The 19,828-nt window shown below is 36.7% G+C and overlaps 1 protein-coding gene across 2 annotated transcripts; it reads left to right on the top strand.

Moving 5' to 3' along the window:
- The first annotated feature begins 11 nt into the window (after positions 1-11).
- On the top strand, positions 12-18,107 carry FBXO30 (F-box protein 30). Of its 2 annotated transcripts, none has more exons than XM_026082800.1 (4): positions 12-719; positions 4,310-4,414; positions 12,185-14,273; positions 15,167-18,107. In XM_026082800.1, exons 3-4 carry the CDS (start codon positions 12,201-12,203, stop codon positions 15,368-15,370), a joined length of 2,277 nt encoding a protein of 758 aa, XP_025938585.1. In that variant the 5' UTR covers positions 12-719; positions 4,310-4,414; positions 12,185-12,200; the 3' UTR covers positions 15,371-18,107. The 2 variants fall into 2 exon arrangements, with proteins under 2 accessions (XP_025938585.1, XP_025938586.1); XM_026082801.1 differs by having other exon boundaries at positions 12-139.
- The last annotated feature ends 1,721 nt before the right edge of the window (positions 18,108-19,828 follow it).

Consider the following 19,828-nt stretch of genomic DNA (forward strand, 5'->3'; position numbering starts at 1 on the left):
GCCGCCAGCGCTATCCAGGGTGTCGGCGGCAGCACGTGGGAAGGGGCAGAACCCGGGTCGGCCTGGTACTGTCGGGACCGAAATCAGAGTGGCTCCTTCCTGCATGGAAGGAGAGGGGAAGAGGGCAAATAATCCAGAGGTATTGCTGAAATCCTTCTCTAATCCTCTGTGATTGTGTATTTCGAGCAGCTGCGCTCAGATTATGCAAGAGGATGTTTTCTCTCTGGATTTTTGTCTCTCTCTCAATTCCTTTCTTGAGGGGTTGTAGATGTGCACTGGAAGCTCTTTCTCCTTTATAAAGGTGAAGAAGGTTGCATAGCTGTACTCCTGTAACCCTAAAGATCAGCACTCAAGTGTATCAGGAGATAACAGTAACTTCTTTGAAGGGCATACACCTTACAACAGCCATGTAGCCTCACTTTCAAAGCTCCTGCTGCTGTTTGCAGCAGATCTTTTGAATTCTCCAGGGAGAAAACCCATGGGCTGGAGAGACATTTTTCTTTTGTTCCATAAAGTTCTACTCAGATTTGGCTGAGGAGCTTTTCATAATCCTTGTTTCCCTTTTGCTGGTTTTATTGTTAGTGTGCCAAAATAAGTGTGTATTAGCATACTAATCTAAAGCTGGGCCTGTGCTGCTGCAACATCACCTTGCTTGTGCTAGCACTCTGGACAAGAGAAGTCTCTCTGCCTTCTTTGGAATCAGTGTATAACACAGATGGGTAAGTCCTTTCCCTGGACAGCTGCTGTCTGCTGCTTGCTATTATCATACAGCTTAGCTTGTGCTGTGATTTGGAAGGTTAGGATTTGCACTTCTCCAGTGATACATGATGGTGAGGATGTTAGTGATGCTTATTTATGGTTTTTCCCCTCTCCCAAAAGTGCAAAAATATTAAAAGAGCTTCAACCAATAGGCAAGTTAAATACCTAGAAGACTGGAAAGTGCATTGGGAACCTTAACGTGCTTTCCACTGTATATGCACCTAAATATTTTTGCGTATTTTTTTCTTAGCAACCCAGCTTCATCCAGAGGAGAAATAGATTCAGAGGGTAAATTTGGGTTATGTAGAGAGCTGCATCTTTTTTGTGGGATCTCTGTCCCAGCCTTTTCACAATTTGGAAAGTGTTCAGAGAACAGGAGAATCCCAGCTGAATGGGCAAAAGCAATGTTTTTATTCTGCCTCTTGGTTGCTCTTTCTCTTAGGCACTAAATTGGTCTTTTAGTCAATTCACTTCTTAATCTTTCTTTATTTTCCTTGTCTCCTGCTTTGATGTTAGAAGTTTAATGGCCAAAAGAAGTGCTGAGTTCATTCCAACCAGCAATGCCTGGTTGGAAGCTTTCTGGCAAGCTTTCTGCAGGTTTTTGGAAAACCCAGTTTTTGACATAGGTACTAAAGGGCCTCCTGCAGTACCCTGGTGAAGAAAAAAATCATATTGCTGTTAGTCTTCAATTAAGTTCTTGAAGGAGCTCTGGATTTCACCTTGGTAACAAACCTATATGCTTTTGTATTCAGTCAGATTGACCTAAACTTAAAATAAAAAATTAAATTTTCTACAAATTGGTAAACCTATTTATTTGGTGAGCTCTCTCTCAAATGAAGCAGATGCTGTTTGCCTCTGGCAATGAGATCCAGTGATATAGAGATGGGAGCAGAGCATCAGGCTCTCATTAGTGGTCAGTGTATTAGTGACAAGTAACTTTCAATTTCCTTTTCTGCCCAATAAGAATAAAGATAACTTGATTTTTTTTTTTTGATGTGTCACTTAGATTGTATAACAAATATATTCCTGAACAGAGCATAAATAAATAAATAGTTACATTATTGAGGGTTAAGAAGAAATACTATGTAAGCTTGCTTATGTCTCTGTCCTCTATCTAGTCTCTACATTGGATAAAGGAAAAAGATGGAAAAATCATGTAACTTAAACTGGTCTAAAACAAGACAAAATAGTTAAAATTGCAGGGGAGCTCTAGATTTTGACTTACTTTGCAGGGTACTGTTTTGAGCAGTTTTTGAGGTGAGTCTTGTAATACATACTTTGTGACACTTGATGTGTCTTTTATTTTATTCCAATCTGTTAATACCACTTGAATCTAAAATACCCTGCATGTCCTTAGGACCTGTAGAACATCTATTTGGGCAGACTGCACTGCTGTTTACCAAATGCCAAAAATTGATCCAAGTTCTTAATGTGAAATCATGCTGAAAGCCTGATAGGTTTAAACTTAAGGCATGAGCACTTGAGAGATACAGTGAGGTGAAATTCTAATTGGCATAGTCACAACTCTTGATATGAAACGTAAGTCAATGGTTCATGTTTTTCACTGAATACTGATACCTGGTTCAGACTTTTTATATAGATGCCTGAAGGTGGATGGTGGGTTTTTTTGTTTGTTTTTTAAGGTTAAACTTCATATTTTTCTGTTTAGAAGCATTTTCAGTAGAAACTGTAGTTTTCCAGGAGTCCTAAGGAAGAGAGAAATTGGCTGGAGTATGACAGATTCTTAGCAAATAAGATCTTTCTGTGTGTGCTTGTGTGTGTGCTTTCTTTATAGTTGTAATGCTCTTACAAAACTTGTTTTAGCTGAGTCACTATTATCACCAGCTATGGAATGTATTTGGATGGGAAAGTTTGGCTGCAGTCTTTTAAAAAAAAAAAAAAAAAAAAGAATAGCTTCGTGCCTGTTGACATTTGGAAAAGACAGTCTACATTTATATTGGAGATCAGAAATTGATGACTCATTGTATGCCCTAAAACCCTACTACAAACTCAAAGTGCAGATCTTTGTGGGTTTTTTTTTTCCTCCTCACTTCTTTGTTCAAGTTAAAACACATTGTAGAGCTGGTATTTTGAAAGTTACCAGTACATGTTCATTATAAGATATGTTCCCAGCTTCCTGTCATCAACTATTTGGAATACGTTTTTTTAGAAAATAGTACAAAATACAAATTAAAAAAAATCTAAAGTAATATTTCCATTGCTTTTAAAACCAAGTAGTTTGGAAGAACAAAAAAAGTCTGCTAGGTGCTGCAATTTATATAGGTGCATATAAATATGCAAATAATAGGTGCATGTTTGATATGAAGGTTAAATACTTGAAAATAGAAAAGGTTGAAGTTCTGAATACCATCTTTGTTCTTGTTCTTCTACCCTTTCTATTGTGTTTTTAAGTTGTAAACTATTTTAGGACAAAACCTATCTTTTCAACTTTAGTATTATATCTGATCCAGTGGTGTCCTGTTAGAATGTTTGTGTTCTAACTACTTTTGGCATATCAGGCCTTATGCCACTAACAAGGCTATATTTTTAATAAAACAAAAAAACCCTACTCTGTACAGAGTGTATTACATCTGCATTTCAGCCTATGATGTGTTCACGTTCCATTTATTTTAAATTTGTTTTCTTATTTTGCTATGGGAACTGGTTAAACTTGTGTAGTAAGACCTGAAATGGTCTATTAGCAAGAGTTTTGGCCTGATCGCTATAAATATAGAGGTCAGGAGTTCTGCTGCAACATGTATGAATTAAAATATTATATAAGACGAAGGATGGATTTTTGGCTTCTTTTGGGTGGCTAAATCTGCCTACTGTAATATAGAATGAATTATTTTTGCAATAGTTTTGCTTATGACTTTTAAGAAATTTTTGATTGCTTCCTTTTTATTTATTTCTGGAATAGTTGGGAGCTGATGTCTGGGGATAAGGACATCACTTCTTGGGGAGTATTTCACCTCTCTACCATATCTATTAAGTTTTAATAGTAATCCATGGGTATGAACACATGGAAGAAGATTCTTTTTACTGTAAAAGTCCTTTAATATTAAGCAGCTATTTAGTAAGTTCTTCTGTCTCAAGAGTGAAGATGGATAAATTTTATCAAAGATAAAATGCAGTTTGTAAAAATAATTAAACTTTAAAACATTTTTTTTTTTAGTTTTCCAGCTGGTGCAATCTTGAAATTAGTCTTGAATCTTAATGCATTTTTTTTCTTAAATGTTTGCTGGTGGGCCACACCGAAGGACTAAGTGAAGCAGGTCATAGTAAATAATTTTTAATAGTCTGTTTTAGCCTTCAATGTAATGAATAACCGTCTAGTCTGACTAACAACAGGCAATAAACTAGAATGACAGAACATACATTGTGGTTGCAAAGTCTATTAAAAATTTGTTTAGTTTCCATAAAAAATGCAAATGTTTAACCATTTGTAGCTCCAGATACTGTAAGCATGTGACTTTTTCAAAGGATTGTGCATATGGAAAGCAATCTGTATACCTGAAATGAAACTTTATTTCTGATCTCATTTTTGCAGAGTCTGCAGCAATCAAGGAGTTGTGCTGAATTCAAATTCAGAAGTGCTTTACACATGAAATCTGCTGTCTCTCTAGCTGATTCTGTCCTGTCACCATCTCAACAGGTAGAGTGCTTTTGTGCCTGAGCCATGCACCAAGCATAGCTGTTCTCGGTGTGGTGGTCCTGTGGTAGTGTGTGGCTAACGGCACATTGAGACTTTTAGCCTTCTTATTTGGGGAATGTGTCAAGAAGTCAAGAATGCATGGCAGATCTGTCACAAAAGTACTCTAAGGAAAAGCTTTTTGATCTTTAATGTTCATAGAATTTGATAGTGATAGAAGTGTATTCCCATTCCATCAGAGCTTGCGTTCTAAAACAGAACAAGTCAGACTGATGGGGCACCATTGGAGGTCCACTTTAGTCATAACAGTGTTTTGTTTTCCCTTGAATTCTTTTTTTTTTTTTTTTAATCTGAAATTATTTGGGAGGAAATACCTAGCTGAATCCTCTGAAGGGGAGGAAGGGGTTTAGCCCTGGGGAAAAAGGAGCTTCTAAAGAGTTACTGAAAAGAATACAAAATACAAGTCAGCTCCTATAACTAGGAAGTTTGGGGTGGGGGTGGGGGGTAAGATTTGGAAAATCTTTTCTTTTTAGGGTTAAAATCACAGAAGCTACATTTTTAGAATTCTGCTGATCATTATTTTTGTTGTGGTTAGAGGTTTCTGGTTTTTTAGTCCTTTTTAACTTTTTAAATGATGCTTCAGAAAGCAGTCAGTACATGCCAATGCTTTGATCATTCATTATATGCTAGATCATTGATAAAAGTAGAATCTTGCAGGAGTGTGTATCCCCCTGTATATTTTCTTGCAATAAGAAGCTGTGTTTTGAGCATGACCTTTTTCTGCTGCTATTGTGTAGTATCTAGAAATTGTCATAGCCTGTGATGATAATGGTGAAGGTAACATACTGTTTGTGTAATAGTTTGGGCTTTAGTATTTCAAGCTCATTCTTATGAATTCAGTGATTTAAAAACAAACAAACAAAAAAACCCAAAACCCTTACTCTAGTGTGTCCCACATCTGCCAGTCAGTACCAGCCAGGGAAGATGCTCTCTTTTTTGTTATGGATCAGTTTACACTGTTTAAGAATGCAGTAAATGATGATTTATCCAAATATTTTGAATGTAGTTTTTAACAACTCCAGTCTGCCTAGCTGTAATGGAAGCTAGGGCTGTCCTGATGATCTGAGAGAAAAAAGGTGCTTTGTATCCCCTAAGGTTGAAGGTGGAAGTGTGGCACCTGAAAAAACTACTTCTTAAAAGCATGTCTGGAGTGAACTAATCTGGAGAAATACAGGGCTTCATAAAATTCCTTTCAGAACTTCTTTCTGAAAACAGAAAAACTGTATAAAAAATTCTGTGGTATGTAAAGCATAAAAGACAGCCAACCTATGCTACTGAGGCACATACCTTTTAAATTTATCACCTCTTGTTTCATTTTAATAACTAGTAATTTGTAATGTTGTTTGCTGTTCTTCTGAATTTAACATTTTAAAAAGTAGTTGGAAGTTAATGCAGCATTAGATTAACTTTGCTGTAGGTCCCTGCTTCCTATTGTGTTTCCTGTGGAGAAACATTTAATGAGAGTTTGAGGTAGCCAGCTCCCTAATGTGAGGCTGCACTGGCTTTGGAGAAGCTTCAGAATGGGACTGCTTAACCTTAGTCATTGTGGAGTCTTGAGGAGTAGAGTTAGATCTGCCTTTTATTGCTCACTTCCAGCAGGGGTGGCAACTAGTGGTGGCACTTGCCATTTGTTGGGTTGAAACAATGTCAAAAAAGTTTTTATAGAACTCCCAGTTCACAGAATCCATCTATCATCTGAAAACTGATGAAACAAAAAATAATAATCAAAAAGTGTAACATGCACACTAGACAGTTAATGTGGCCATGCTTATTGTAGTAACAGACTGAGGTGTTTTGTAGATGTGAAAATTATTATACTTTTTGTGCTAGATAGGAATGAGAAGACATGAAAAACTCACTTTCTGGAAGACTACAAAGCTTGCTTAAGGCATCTGGTAGACCTAGTGGTCAAGGTGAATGATAGTTATTCTCCCATGTGTGGTACAATATAGAAAAATAAAATAGCTCGTTCAATATTTATCTGTTATCTACCAATTCTATTTTGGCAAAGTATTCTAAAACTTTTTTATACCTCTTACCTTTTCAACTCGTGAAAATCTGTGAATGATGCTTTTTTATTTATTTTTATATACAAATGTCACTTAAATCTTGTCCCTTTGCCCTCTAAAATGTATAGTTTCCACATGTTATGAGCCTAGTTAGCCACAGCTATAGACCTTTTAGCCGCATACATGGGTAAAAGGTGGGAGGTTCAGGAGCATGGCAGTGTGTTCTTTTGTTTAAGTCGCACCCTCCAAAACTTTTTTTTTAAGACTATTTTGCATGTATCTGGCTGCCTGTGGGTGGTTTCGGACGCCCCTGGGAATTTAACCCGTAGCAGCACTGCTTGTGTCTCTCTGTTCATCTGCTTCCTTAAACCAGTAATTTAAGAAACTGTTGGCCAATTTAATCAGATATGAAAGAGGAAAGAGTCTCAAAGACAATTGAGCTTTTATAGGTTTGCTGAATAAAAGGTGGCTGAGTAACAGAGGGTTCCAACAGCGGGAATAGTCACTGTGGTTTCATATCTGATTGGTACAAAGGAATTTACATAGGGGAAAGTAAGTAAGCAGACATTGAGTTTGATAATACTAAGTACAGCATCTTATACTTTGCAGTGGAGGAGACAGTGAGAGCTCCCACTTGCAGCTGAAGTATTGTGTAGTGACTGTTTGAAACCCTTATTATGCTATTTTAATATTTATGTTACAACAGCAACTGAAAATCATGTGGCTGTAGCAGCTGGAATTTTAATCCTTTTAATTATGACAGATTTTCAAAGCATGTTCTGGCTGATTTGGTCAGCTGACTGTATAGTATGTACAATAACATCAAGTGATTGCACAAATTCTGAGAGCAGTGGTCACCTCACTGGAACTGGATGTATTTTTAGTTTTCTCTGCTAGTAATAGTCAAGTATGCATACTTAAGCATCTCATATGAACTCAACCTAGTTGCTGACATTAGGCTATCAGAAAAGGACAGCTGTTCTTTCTTGCTGTAGTCACTGATTTGACATTCTGACTTCTTACCAAATTTTGGTAAGGAACACAGTAGGGTATAAACACTATAAATCTCGCCAGTGCCTGTTTTAATGACTGGTATTTTTCTTCTGGTCAGTTTGCAACAACAACTATATTTGCTAGCTCTTTCAATTTTGTATCTCAGAGTAACTCAAAGTACAAGTTTAGACATTGTTACATGCAGCAAGAATTTTCTTTAGCTCTGCTTTGCCCAATATTATTTTTTCTTCTKTACAAGACAATGTTTGGGAAGAGGGTCCTGCTTCTAGTTTTCAGTGTGATACTAGGGATATATTAGTTGTGCTACTTCAAAGAAAAATGATTCACGTGTGGATGCTTTTAATCTGTGAATCCAAAAGATGCTAAGTTGTAGTTCACAATAATACATAATTTACAGAATTGAATGAGTAGTGACCATTAGCTGATTGATGAATATTCAAATTTTAGAGATAATATCCTTTTGTTTCACCTGATGCCTGTTTGATAGGGTTGTTTGATTAACTTTTGTATTTGGACTTAAAATTTATGTTTGGATAACTGAATTGTATGAAAAGTCTTAACTAGTTAAGCAATCCAGGAACTCATGACTCCACAAAATAGTTGTGGGGTTTGAAGGCCAGGCACTAAAAGAAGAAATGTGTGAAAAGGACATTTAAAATGCATAAAAGGCCTTTCTAGTAAGCTATAAATAAAATGTGACATTCTGACTAAACTGAAGTTCTACAGCAAGTGCTATGAAATTAAGGCCTGAGGAGCACACAGAATTTTGGTGAATGTCATGCTGATGTTCTACTGATGTCCAAAGAGATCTTAAATTATTTAAGGTGCCAATGGATTCAAATTTTAAGAGAAATGGCAAGTAATATCAGACTTTTTAGTGACGTCTAACATTCTGATTTAAGGAAACTGAGGGAATAGGTTACTTCAGCTATTTAACTGATCACATGCATAACTGCTTTTTTATAAAAACAATCACAGGCCTTTGTTATAGGACTAAATTAGCATCTACCTAACCAAAACATGGTATTTTTAGTGTCTGATCTGGCCTTTGTACACTGTCTGTCAGTGGTATTTGATGTTTTCAGCAGATTATCTCTTTCCTATGCACTTCAAACTTTCATTTGTGTGTGTGAGATCATTAAGTTTTGGTGAATATTAGCTAATGCCTGAAAGGAGTCTTGGAGCTTGATAAAAGCTGGTATAATCACACAACTCGGGTTTCACAATCTGACTTGTAAAGACCAAGATAGTATGCTAGGGAGGAGGATGTTTTACTGTCTTAATAGAATGTTCTTCTGTGTAAGCTCACATAGGCTATTTAAAGACAGTATTTAATGATGGTTGACTAATTTAGGGTATGTCTACACAAATGGTGCAGGCAGACATGAGCTCGCTTTGACTGTGTTCTGAGCTGTCTGAATGCSAGCCAGCTTTGACCTAGGAGCAGTATAACTGAGCTAGCACAGCGGTGTGCTCTAGTTAACAAACCTGCATTCTGGTCTGCAAATGGCTCATATCTGGCCATCTTGAAGTGAGCAAGGTGCATAGTTTTTTTGCAAGTAAGTAGTAATATATGGGTTTTTTAAACATAATTGTAGGAAACTGATTAAGCTTTGCTGCTACAGGACTGCTTGTTGTCTTGTTTTATGGGAGCAGCACTGTGTTTAGATTTATGGAGCAAGGGCTGGGCCTGATGGGGGCAGGTGAGTTAGCAGCTAGCAGTTGTCTTTCAGGACTTAATGTATCTCCATTTTGTGTATCGAGTGTTTTAAAATGCACACATAATCCGAGACCCTTCTGATCTCTACTCATTTGTTGACTCCAGGAAAATTGGAGTTTGGTTTCAGTATTGATGCAAAACTTGGAAGGTTTCAGTGGTTGAGGAAGAGTGGGGTGCATGTTTTTTTTTTTTTTTTCTTTTCACCCTTCATGCCTGCTAGATAGACAGTTGTAGGTTGTACTGGAATATCTCCAAAAAGAAGTTTTTGAATTTAGCTAGAGTTTCTTGGGATTGTTGGTGAGTTTGAATTGTAAGTGTCTGATAAGTATCTCATGCTTTCAATGAGTGTTTAAAACTTTCTTACCATGGTTATATTCTGCAGTCAATTTCACAGCAATTTTAACAAAACCCATTTTTCCAGTGGAGTCCTACCCATAAAAGCAGAGTGGAAAGTACCCCTTTCCTGGTTACTGCTATGTAACTCTTATGCCGCTGTTTCCTGAACAGTACAATTCCCAGCTCTTTTTCAGTAGAAACCCAATGATCTCAGCAATATATATATATATATATATATATATCCCACTACTTACCTAGTGGAAGTAGTTTTGATGGCTGGTGTATAATGAATACCTAGTTAAAAAGCAGAGATGTGAAAAATAACCATGTAAAAATGTCTCTTGAGCTTGCAGCTAAGCTGCTAATATGGCTGGCCATCTTCAAGACCCTTCCTTTGTGGGATTCTTTATACAATATTAGAAGTTGAATGTAGGCTGTAGGAGAACATAGGTGGGAGATGGTTGTTTATTAAAAAAACTATATGATGAAAGAATATCTTTAACATTAAGTAACTTATTATTGTAAAAGTAAGGGTAAAATTTTATAATAGTGAAAATTCTCTTAATAGAAGAAAATAGGTTCATTAATGCAGATGTGTATATATTTGGCAGGAATTGCCTAAAAAGAGGGGTTTGGCAGAGGAACTAGGAATAAGATTGCTTTCTCACAGAAGTCCAGTAATTTTCGCTTTTTGATTCTTCATGGAACATATTTCAGCTCTTGGCTGTAGCTGCTATCTGACTTAATATGTAAGGTGAAAGCAGGTTGTGTGCCAGAGAGGTTTGCTAAAACCTTTAGCAGATCAGCCACGAAGTTCAGTGAGTGGCACACTTGACAATGTGTGATGAGGAAACTTATTTGTTATTCTCTCTTTAAATTCAGCTGTGTTTTGCCTGCTAAGTGTAGCACATATGCTTCTTTGTTAGAAGTGTTCAGAAGAGTGGGTGGCTAAAACATTTGAGCTATCTACATTACAAGGGATGGAGGTATGAGATCTGATTGCTACTTAAAGTTGGCATGAATTTCAAAATATTAAAAGAATACATCTGAAGTAAGTGTCACATAGAAATTTAATTAAATGCTTTAAATAGTCTAAAGTCGAGTGCCTAAAATGCTATTTTGTTTTCTCTTACTTTCAGCTTGAACAAAAGGAGTAATACTAATCAGTTTTATTTTTACAGTCAGTTTTGAATATTTTTAATTTAAGAAGTTTTAATTCATTAAAACTGCAGTGTTTCAACTGAAGACACTACATGAGGATACTTGCTGGCCAGTAGAATACAATAAGGAACCATTTCTCTTCTATTAATCTTAAATTCTGCAAGTATTTTATTTTTCAATAAAAATAATTTTGGAAGGTGGGGGATAAAGAAAAGAAGAAACTGAACAGTGTATTTTAACAAAATGTTTTGAGCTCAGCCTCTGTGTAGTTCATTCACTGATATCTCTGAACAGTCATCCCTAGTGGTGTAATTTCTGAGAGCATTATATTAGAGCATAGAGGAGGGCTTGGACATTTGCATGGGCCTGTGCTCGAGCTAATAAAGAGTATCAGAGCTTTTGGAAGTATGGTACAAAGACACAAATTTTACTCTTTTCTCCATACCACAACAAAGAATTCATTTTTTTTGTGTGGCAGTATGTGTTTTAATAGAATACTCATGGATTTTTAACTGACTTTGTGTTGCTGTTTGGCCTGGTTATGTAAAGTTGCCACATTACCCTTACACTTTGAACTATCTGTATTGTAATTAGGGAGGGTCACAGGGTGTGGGGGGAAAAAAGCACCTTTTTGTAGGTAGAACTGGAGGTGTACATAGAGCCATGTTGGGCACTGGAGTTCTGTGTAGAAGTTTTCAGTGAAATGAAAAGATTTATTTTGAATGCATGGTGTAATTGCTACCTTTGTGCAACAGCTACTGTAAAAATAAGAGGCTATAGATTAGAGGGGAAAAAAAAAAAAGTGAGAAGCTATTGTAGAGGAGTGCTGTCTATGCAGAAGTGTGTGTGTGTGGGGGGGGAGAATGGCACACAACAGGAGATTGAGATGCACACTGAATGTTGCAGATTGCCTTAGATGGAACTGCATGAAGAGGGACTAAGAAGCATAGGTCATAGCAAGCAGCCTAGGAAACAGGACGCCTCTTTAGAGAACTGGAGGTGTAACACAGATGAGAATGAATCTGGGTTCCTCTGTTTCTTCTCCCTCCTCTGTAGAGTCATATGGTCTTGGATTTTAAGTGATAGGAGATAGTCAGTGACGATGCTTCATTTTTAGTTGAAATATCCATTTGAAATGGAAAGGGGCACAAGAGCTGCTTCAGAGGGAAGTACTGTACAACATTTTTTTTTTTTGAGTTGTGTATTTCATATCTAGTGAATACAAATGTGTGGAATATGTCTTGAACTCTTGTATAAATGTATATCCTCAATCTTCAGTGGAACTTTTAAACACCATTTTTTAAGATAAAATGTTACATACTTGTTCTCTTAAAGGGCTACTGATCAGTTCATGTTGTGTTAACATGCATCTCTCCACACATACAGAGAATGCAAAACTGTGAATAACTGCTAGTAATTATTAATGATATTAAATTAGTATTATACCTTTCTGTCTCCTTTCTCTTCACTCAGAATTGGATTTACAGTCATGGAGGAACATCAACAGCATTTGCACTGTGTAAACTGTGTCAGTCGTCGCTGTATGACCAGACCAGAGCCTGGCGTTTCCTGTGATTTGATTGGCTGCCCTTTGGTTTGTGGAGCAGTTTTTCATTCATGTAAAGCTGAGGAACATCGCATTTTATGTCCACTTGAAAGAGTGCCTTGTTTGAATAGTGGCTTTGGATGTCCCTTCATAGTAGCCCGAAATAAAATTGCTGATCATCTAGAAGTTTGTCCTGCAAGTGTGGTATGTTGTACCATGGAGTGGAATAGATGGCCGGTCAGTTATGCAGACCGAAAATCTTATGAAAATCTGAGTAAAGATGTTGATGAAGTGGAGCAGCTAGATATGGCTTTAGCCCTTCAAGACCAGCGCATGTTACTAGAATCACTTAAAGTAGCAACTATGATGTCAAAAGCAGCTGATCAAATATCAGAATCCAGAGAGCAAACCTCTGTCAAATCAAGTGCCCCAGATGCAGTGTGTTCAAATGGTTTGATGCCTGTAGATGAAGATTCTTATGGTGCACTTTATCAAGCTACTGTAGAAACAACAAGAAGTTTAGCTGCTGCTCTGGATATCCTGAATACCGCTACAAGGGACATCAGTATGTTAAGTTCAAGGCTCTGCGTTTCACCATATGAAAGGAGAGAAGACACGGAGATTAAAGAACAAGCATCTAATGGGATTATTCAGGATGAAAAGTCTGACCATGAATATCCAGATGAAGATAACATAGGAGCAGTTGGAATTAACTTTGATAGCCTAAGTCAAAATTCACAAATGGAACAAAATGGTTCTAGTGATATTTGTTATGATTTAATGCAAAAACGTGACTTAAATGTAAACCTCAGTAATTCTTCACTTTTGTGTAATGGCTTTCATGTAGAAAATGAAAGTTCAAAGGTGTTGGACCAGAATGAAGATCTTGGTGTGTCTAATTCAGAACCATCCAGTGTAGCAAATGGTGAATGTACTGCATCTCCTGAGGATGAAGTGTTACAGCCTTGCAGTTCCTTCCCTCCAACACCACAACTTAGAGAAGTAATACCACCTGATCACTTAGTTAATGGCAGTGTTAATCATGTGCTACCACATAATGCTAATGAAGAAGAAATGTTAGAGAGACAGGTGGAACAAGAAAGACTGAGAAATGTAGATGCCTTTTCACTTTTACGGCATCGATCATACAAATTCCTTGTTAATCACTATTGGTCCACACCAAAAGAAGACAAAGCTGTTGATACATCAGATTTGGAGATAACAGAAGATCCCATGGGTCTTCAGGGGATTGATCTAATCACAGCAGCTTTGCTGTTTTGTCTAGGAGACTCTCCTGGAGGTAGGGGGATATCGGAAAGTCGCACTGTCGATGTGTATCACGTTGACTTTGGGACCCAAACATTTTCTCTCCCATCTGCTATATTGGCCACAAATACAATGGTGGGGGAAATAGCTTCAGCTTCTGCATGTGATCATGCCAACCCACAGCTCTCAAATCCAAGTCCGTTCCAGACCCTTGGACTGGATTTGGTATTGGAATATGTGGCTAGATACCAAACAAAACAACGTTCAATGTTTACATTTGTTTGTGGACAGTTGTTTAGGAGGAATGAATTTTCTTCACATTTTAAGAATGTGCATGGTGACATTCATGCTGGCCTTAATGGCTGGATGGAGCAGAGGTGTCCACTGGCATATTATGGGTGTACATATTCTCAGCGTAGGTTCTGCCCTTCAACGCAAGGAGCAAAAATTATTCATGACCGCCACCTACGGTCATTTGGAGTTCAGCCTTGCATATCTACAGTATTAGTAGAACCAGCAAAAAGCTGCTTAATTGGACTGCACAATGACCACCTGAGTAGTCTACCTTTTGAGGTTCTGCAGCATATTGCTAGTTTTCTAGATGGCTTTAGTTTATGTCAGCTTTCAAGAGTGTCACGTTTAATGAGAGATGTGTGTGGAAGCTTGCTTCAAGCACGAGGAATGGTGATATTACTTTGGGAGAAGAGAAAGTACCCAGATGGAAGTTCTTCTTGGCAAATAAAAGAAAAGGTAAGCTATTTTTTCCTTTGAAGGTGAAAGGGAAAAGCTATTAAATTGGCTATGTCTCTGCTCTTTCCCTGAGCATTATTATTTTGCCTGGTCACCATTGATACTACTGGTTTTAGATATGATATCACTTCAGGAAGCAGGCTGTCTCATAGAACAGCAGTTAGCAAAAAGTTTAAGCAGGTTGGTTCAGTTGCTACTTCCCTGATGTATTCAGTTTTCTCCACACTTCAAGAAGTAGGAGTTGAGGTAGTGACTGTCCAGTTTTTACTTGATGTAAAATTAATATTTTAAAATCTTGGGAAAACTGGAGGTTTATCAAGCAATTACGTACTTCATGATTTTCTTTAATACTAATATTCCCTGAAAGCAGGAGAGTTACCTACAAAGTTTGCATTTCATGCTTTTATACTGTTTAAAGCAGTTTTAATTTTTGCCTGTCTGTTAAGATCRTATCCCTTGCCATGATATTATGCTTTAGTCAAGTATGTAAATAATTCTTAAACCTTTCGGTGCCTTCTGTATAGTATGTTTTTCACCATTTCCTGCCCCCCACCCTGAAGTGCCGGGGTATCTGCAGCAGTCATTTGGAATTGCAGAAATTGATCACTTTAGAAATGGACTTCCACTGTGTTTTATGGTGATGTGGCACTTTGTCATTTAACTGCTGATCATGTCTACTTTGTAGACACAAGAAATAGTGCCTGCCTTCAACTTGGAATCTGAATCGGCCTGGGACTGACTGTCCAAAAATTAGCATTGTGTGTTTCTTTGTCATTTTGATTTTTAGCAAGAGTTCTAGTAGACCCAAAAGAGTGTCTGAAAGTAATAGCAAACATTTAATTCCCTACTCTGAGTTTAGGTATGTTTGAGCCTAAGTATAACTTGTTTTCTAGGTCTGGCGATTCAGTACAGCCTTCTGTACTGTGAATGAGTGGAAGTTTGCTGACATCGTAAGCATGGCTGACCATTTGAAGAAATGTAGCTATAATGCTGTAGAGAGAAGAGAGGAGGCTGTTCCACTGCCATGTATGTGTGTAACACGAGAACTCACTAAAGAAGGACGTTCACTGCGCTCTGTTTTGAAACCTGTACTTTAAATATTGAAACCACTCCAGTTGCACATACACTCAAGCACCTGATATAACCTCGGTAATACTATGTGACACTTTATTAATGTACTAAAGATACTTTCTAGCTAAATCTACTCTGTCACTGTGTATATAAGGTTTGAAGTGACATTTATTTTTATAATACTGTTTAGCTGGAAAGTAATGAAAGTTGCCTTAACGTTTGAAAAATTCGGAACTTGCTGGACAGGGTAGTTTTATCTAACTTATATAATTTAAAAACAAAACCCTAAGGTGTGTTTTCTGAATCACTGGTGCCCAGGTTTCTGTTGACTGATAGCATTTCAAAAATGGCCTCCTAATGGTATGCACATTTATATAGAAAACATTGAATTGTAGTGGGGCAAGATCCTGACCAAATGTGCTCTCTGTATTTGGTCTTTTTTTTAAATAACAAATTATCATCCAAACATTTGAAAGATAAGGAAAAAGTCAAAGCTTTATAATAGATGTCTCAGACAAACATTCAGCTTTTAAGCACATTTTTTCTCATGAGATCAGTGTTCTAGTGCTCTTCCTAGTTAACAGGTGATCTAGGATAAGCATTTAAAAAAATGTTAGGAATGATCTAAGTGAATTCTGATTTACAGCAGTTTAATTTTTAGTACAACTTGCTTTTGACCTATCAACAATTTTTTTTTTTTTTAACTAGTAACAATTATTTCACTTTTGGGAGCAAAACTTTTAAAGCTAAAACATGGAATACTAGTTTTTACTCTCACACCTACAGTGACATCTGATTTAAAAACTTTTTTCCTTGTCCTGCAGTTGGCTGAGGGTTAAATTGCTTGAGCAGTCAGAATTCAAAGTATGTGATTAACAGTTATGAATTTATAATGCAGCTAATGAAAGGGCTTTACTTGTTTCATGGCATCGTGAGATGTATTGTCTCCTTTCTGTTAATTTTTCTATAAAAATGCTGCTTTTTTGAGGAGCATTTTAAATTACTGATATGAATATTAAATGTATCATCTTCATAAGATGAGACATGATTCATTATTTGCATAAGGCATATCAGAAATATATATTCAACTACTTCTGTTAAATGAACAGCTCCAATTTGCTTCCGGTCTTCCATAACAAAAGATCTTACAAAGCATTTGTGAATAGGGAATACATGCTATGAAAAATGCCCTGGTATAGCAAAACTGTAATAACTTGAACTGACTTTCCAACTTGTTTGTATTAATGTTAGTGTCTCTAGCCTGTTGCACTTAGCAACTGTGCCACAAAGCTAAAACAGAAACAGACCAGTGCTTGGAACAAAGAAATACAGTACATATTTCCATTATAGGAAAAATAAAGAGATTAGTAAGGAGATGTTTACAAAAATGGCTAAATTTATTGCTCGTAATTTCCGTACTGGACACTTGTTTATGGCTAGTCTGGCTGCAGTTCATAATTTTGATATCTGTGCATTTCCCATTCTGGGTCCAGTCCAGCTAAACATTCACTGCCTTTTTCTATCCAGAGTGCTAAGGGTGCCCAGAAAGAAATTAAATCTTGTTCTTCAGTGCCATGAGTTGAAATTACTGAAGAGCTTAAACAAAAGCTCTGCCTGGATCTTGAAACTATATATGTCCTCTTTCCACACTTTCATTTTTTTGGTTGGAGGGAGAAAGGGAGTGAACCCTCAACAGAAGTTATTGGTATTTGTGGTAATTCTTAGCTGTTGCCACAGTTATGTGGGAAGGAGAATCTGGATCCATGTACAACTGACCACGCCAACTGGGTTTTAGGTGGGTTTAAAAAGAAACCACCCTGTTCTCTGAGTACACGCTGTAAGCTTGTTACCCACAAATTCTTCAGTACAAGGCAGGAGACAGGCTTTCATCAGTTCTTGTCTTTTAGCTCTAATGGCTCCTTGCTGCTGCTCTCCAGTGTTTAAAAGTAGTTTTCTGACTGGAAGGATCCTGAATGTTGAGGAGTTTATGGCTGAGTTTATGGCTAAATCTACTTTAAAACATCTGTTTTGGGTTACTGATTTTTTTTTTTTTTTTTGGTCAGGAATGTGGTGGGTTTGGTACTTGGCATTCTTTGTAACTACCCAGAACCCTGATAATCTTAGGGTAGGCAGAAGTGTCTTGGTTGCTTAGGAGAAGAGGGTGCTCAGTTATAGGAGCTGGTGTTGGAAGAATCTCACTTGTAGCACAGTGCAGATCTACATCTATCATCAATTGTTGATCTACTAAAATGAACTTTTTAAGTACTCAGTGTTCTTCAGAGATAACACTATTTCTCAATACATGCACTTTTGTTTTCAAATGTAGATACAGGCTTTTTTGTTAAATTAGTTTATTTTTATGAGAATCCAGAGCTATTAAAATATCAATGTTGTAAACAAAATTTCTGCCTTGTAAGCTGCTCCAAATGCAGGAATACAGTATCATTAGGATAACACTTTTTTCTTTTTTCTTTTCTTTTTTTTTTTCTTTTAACGCTGCTATGCAGTTTGTAAAACATCTGTGGTGTGTAGTCAGTTTATCAAAATGTGGCTTCTTGTTCATATTTGCCCTTGAATTTTAAAAATGTCATATCCCTTTCCTGGTACATCTTCCTTACAGCATATGTAGACAGTTGTTCCAGTCTTTCTTTTGCTCGATACCACATTGCTACTTTGTTTAAAATACAATGTTTTCAATCATTATGCAATATTTTTTGCAATGTCTGTTAAAATCCTAATAAAACTTTTGGAGTTTCTCTTTTAGTACAATTGTACCTTTTTTATTAAAGCTCATCACCAGTCTTTCAGTATTCAAACGTGGTGCTAAGTGTCTGTCTCTAGGATTTCAGTAAGTACTTGAAAAAACAAGCTACATAAAGCAGTCTATTTACAAACATTTAAATGCTCCATAATTTGCAAGTAATTAATATGTATTCACATTCACTTCAGTATGAAGATCAATCATTCCTTTTTATGCTATAGACTCATTTCTATGCTTTGGTTTATTATGCAGCATAGATTCAATAATTAAAGATTTAACTACATAACACTAAAGATTCCAGTTGTACCTTGTAGATTTGGGGGGAGAGGGGTTTCCTGAGTAATAAATTAGAAAGATTATCTGATCAAAAAATAATATATACCTATGCTACCTGTTTGTGAAAAACCTTTTTAAGTATATTGTTTCCAGTTTTTCTGTAGAAAGCCATTGCTCAAAATGGGGTGGTTTCAACTTAGGGTGGTTTCAGAGAATAGTTGTAGTTCAGACTGTATGTGGAATGGCAAAACGCAAAAGAAAAACTCTAAGACACTGTCTGGACATTGACCTTTTGTTCTGCCATTTGCTAGTTTGAGTATATTGATAGTATTTAAAAATAAAAATGTACCTATACTCCATAAATCTGTTACCTAATAAATGAATCTAAACTGTACTGAGTAATGTGGTGTGACTCAGTTTAATTTCGGCCACCATTACAAACTTGTGGCTAATATACTGTTTAGACAGTCATACCTAATGTGCCATGTTAGCCTTTTGTTTTTGCATTCTCCATAAGTGGATTTAGATATTGCGGTGTGTAAGGAAATTATTTTTTGTCTTGCTTTGTAAGTTTCTTGATGCTTAAAGTATTCCAGAGGATTTTCCTGTTGCTATTTTTCAAATGTTTTAGCTTGTTTTTCCAAGAATACTACTGGTAAACTATCTTCGTATGCTCTTACCTGCTGAATGTACTTTCCTAAATTGAGATTTAAGTTCAGTGGGGAGTTTGCTTCCTGTAATATCAGAAGGCTGATTTGAATTCTTTCAGTCAGAAATCTATTGAAGCATCTTTGATCATCTTTAGATGAGCAAACTGTTGTGGCTGTTTACAGCACTAAGGGAAAACAGCATTCAGATAGTGTTTTTAAGTTAGGACATTTAAAGCAGAGACAGGGTTTAAAGAATATTTTTGTTTGTTTGTTTTTTGTAGTAAGAGCTGTTCTGCACATGGTAAATATTGTAGCAGTAAACCAAATTGGAGAAGAAAACTGAATGGAGAAATAGGCTTATAATGAAGGCATCCATCTCCAGAGTAGAGACTCTTCTGAGGGATTGTGTTTGTGAGAGTGCAGGGAGTTTGTGACCTTGTGCATGCTGTCTGTGTTTTACTGACCATGATTTCATCGGTCTTTCCATGATAGGAGTTACCCTGCTGCTATGTTAGCTCTGTAATGTGCTTTAGTTGTAAACTGTCTCCAAGTGCTGCCAGTGTTCCTGAGTCAAGTATTAGTTGTGTTGAATTTAGTCCTCTCTACTGAACTGAAGATACGTATTTGGTGCAGGTTCTGTGTGCTGGTGGTGTCAGGCAATTTTTGGTAAAGATAATAAGCAAATAAGGTCCTTTTGATACGGAGAATTTATCTGCTTGCTTTTTGTCAATATTTCCCAGAGGAGGGGAACAAAAATGAGTGAGAGAATAGAAGGAAGAGAAAGGAGCAAAATAAAA

Source organism: Apteryx rowi, unplaced genomic scaffold (assembly GCF_003343035.1).
Source record: "Apteryx rowi isolate R43461 unplaced genomic scaffold, aptRow1 scaffold_594, whole genome shotgun sequence".
In the NCBI taxonomy this organism is placed as follows: Eukaryota; Metazoa; Chordata; class Aves; order Apterygiformes; family Apterygidae; genus Apteryx; species Apteryx rowi.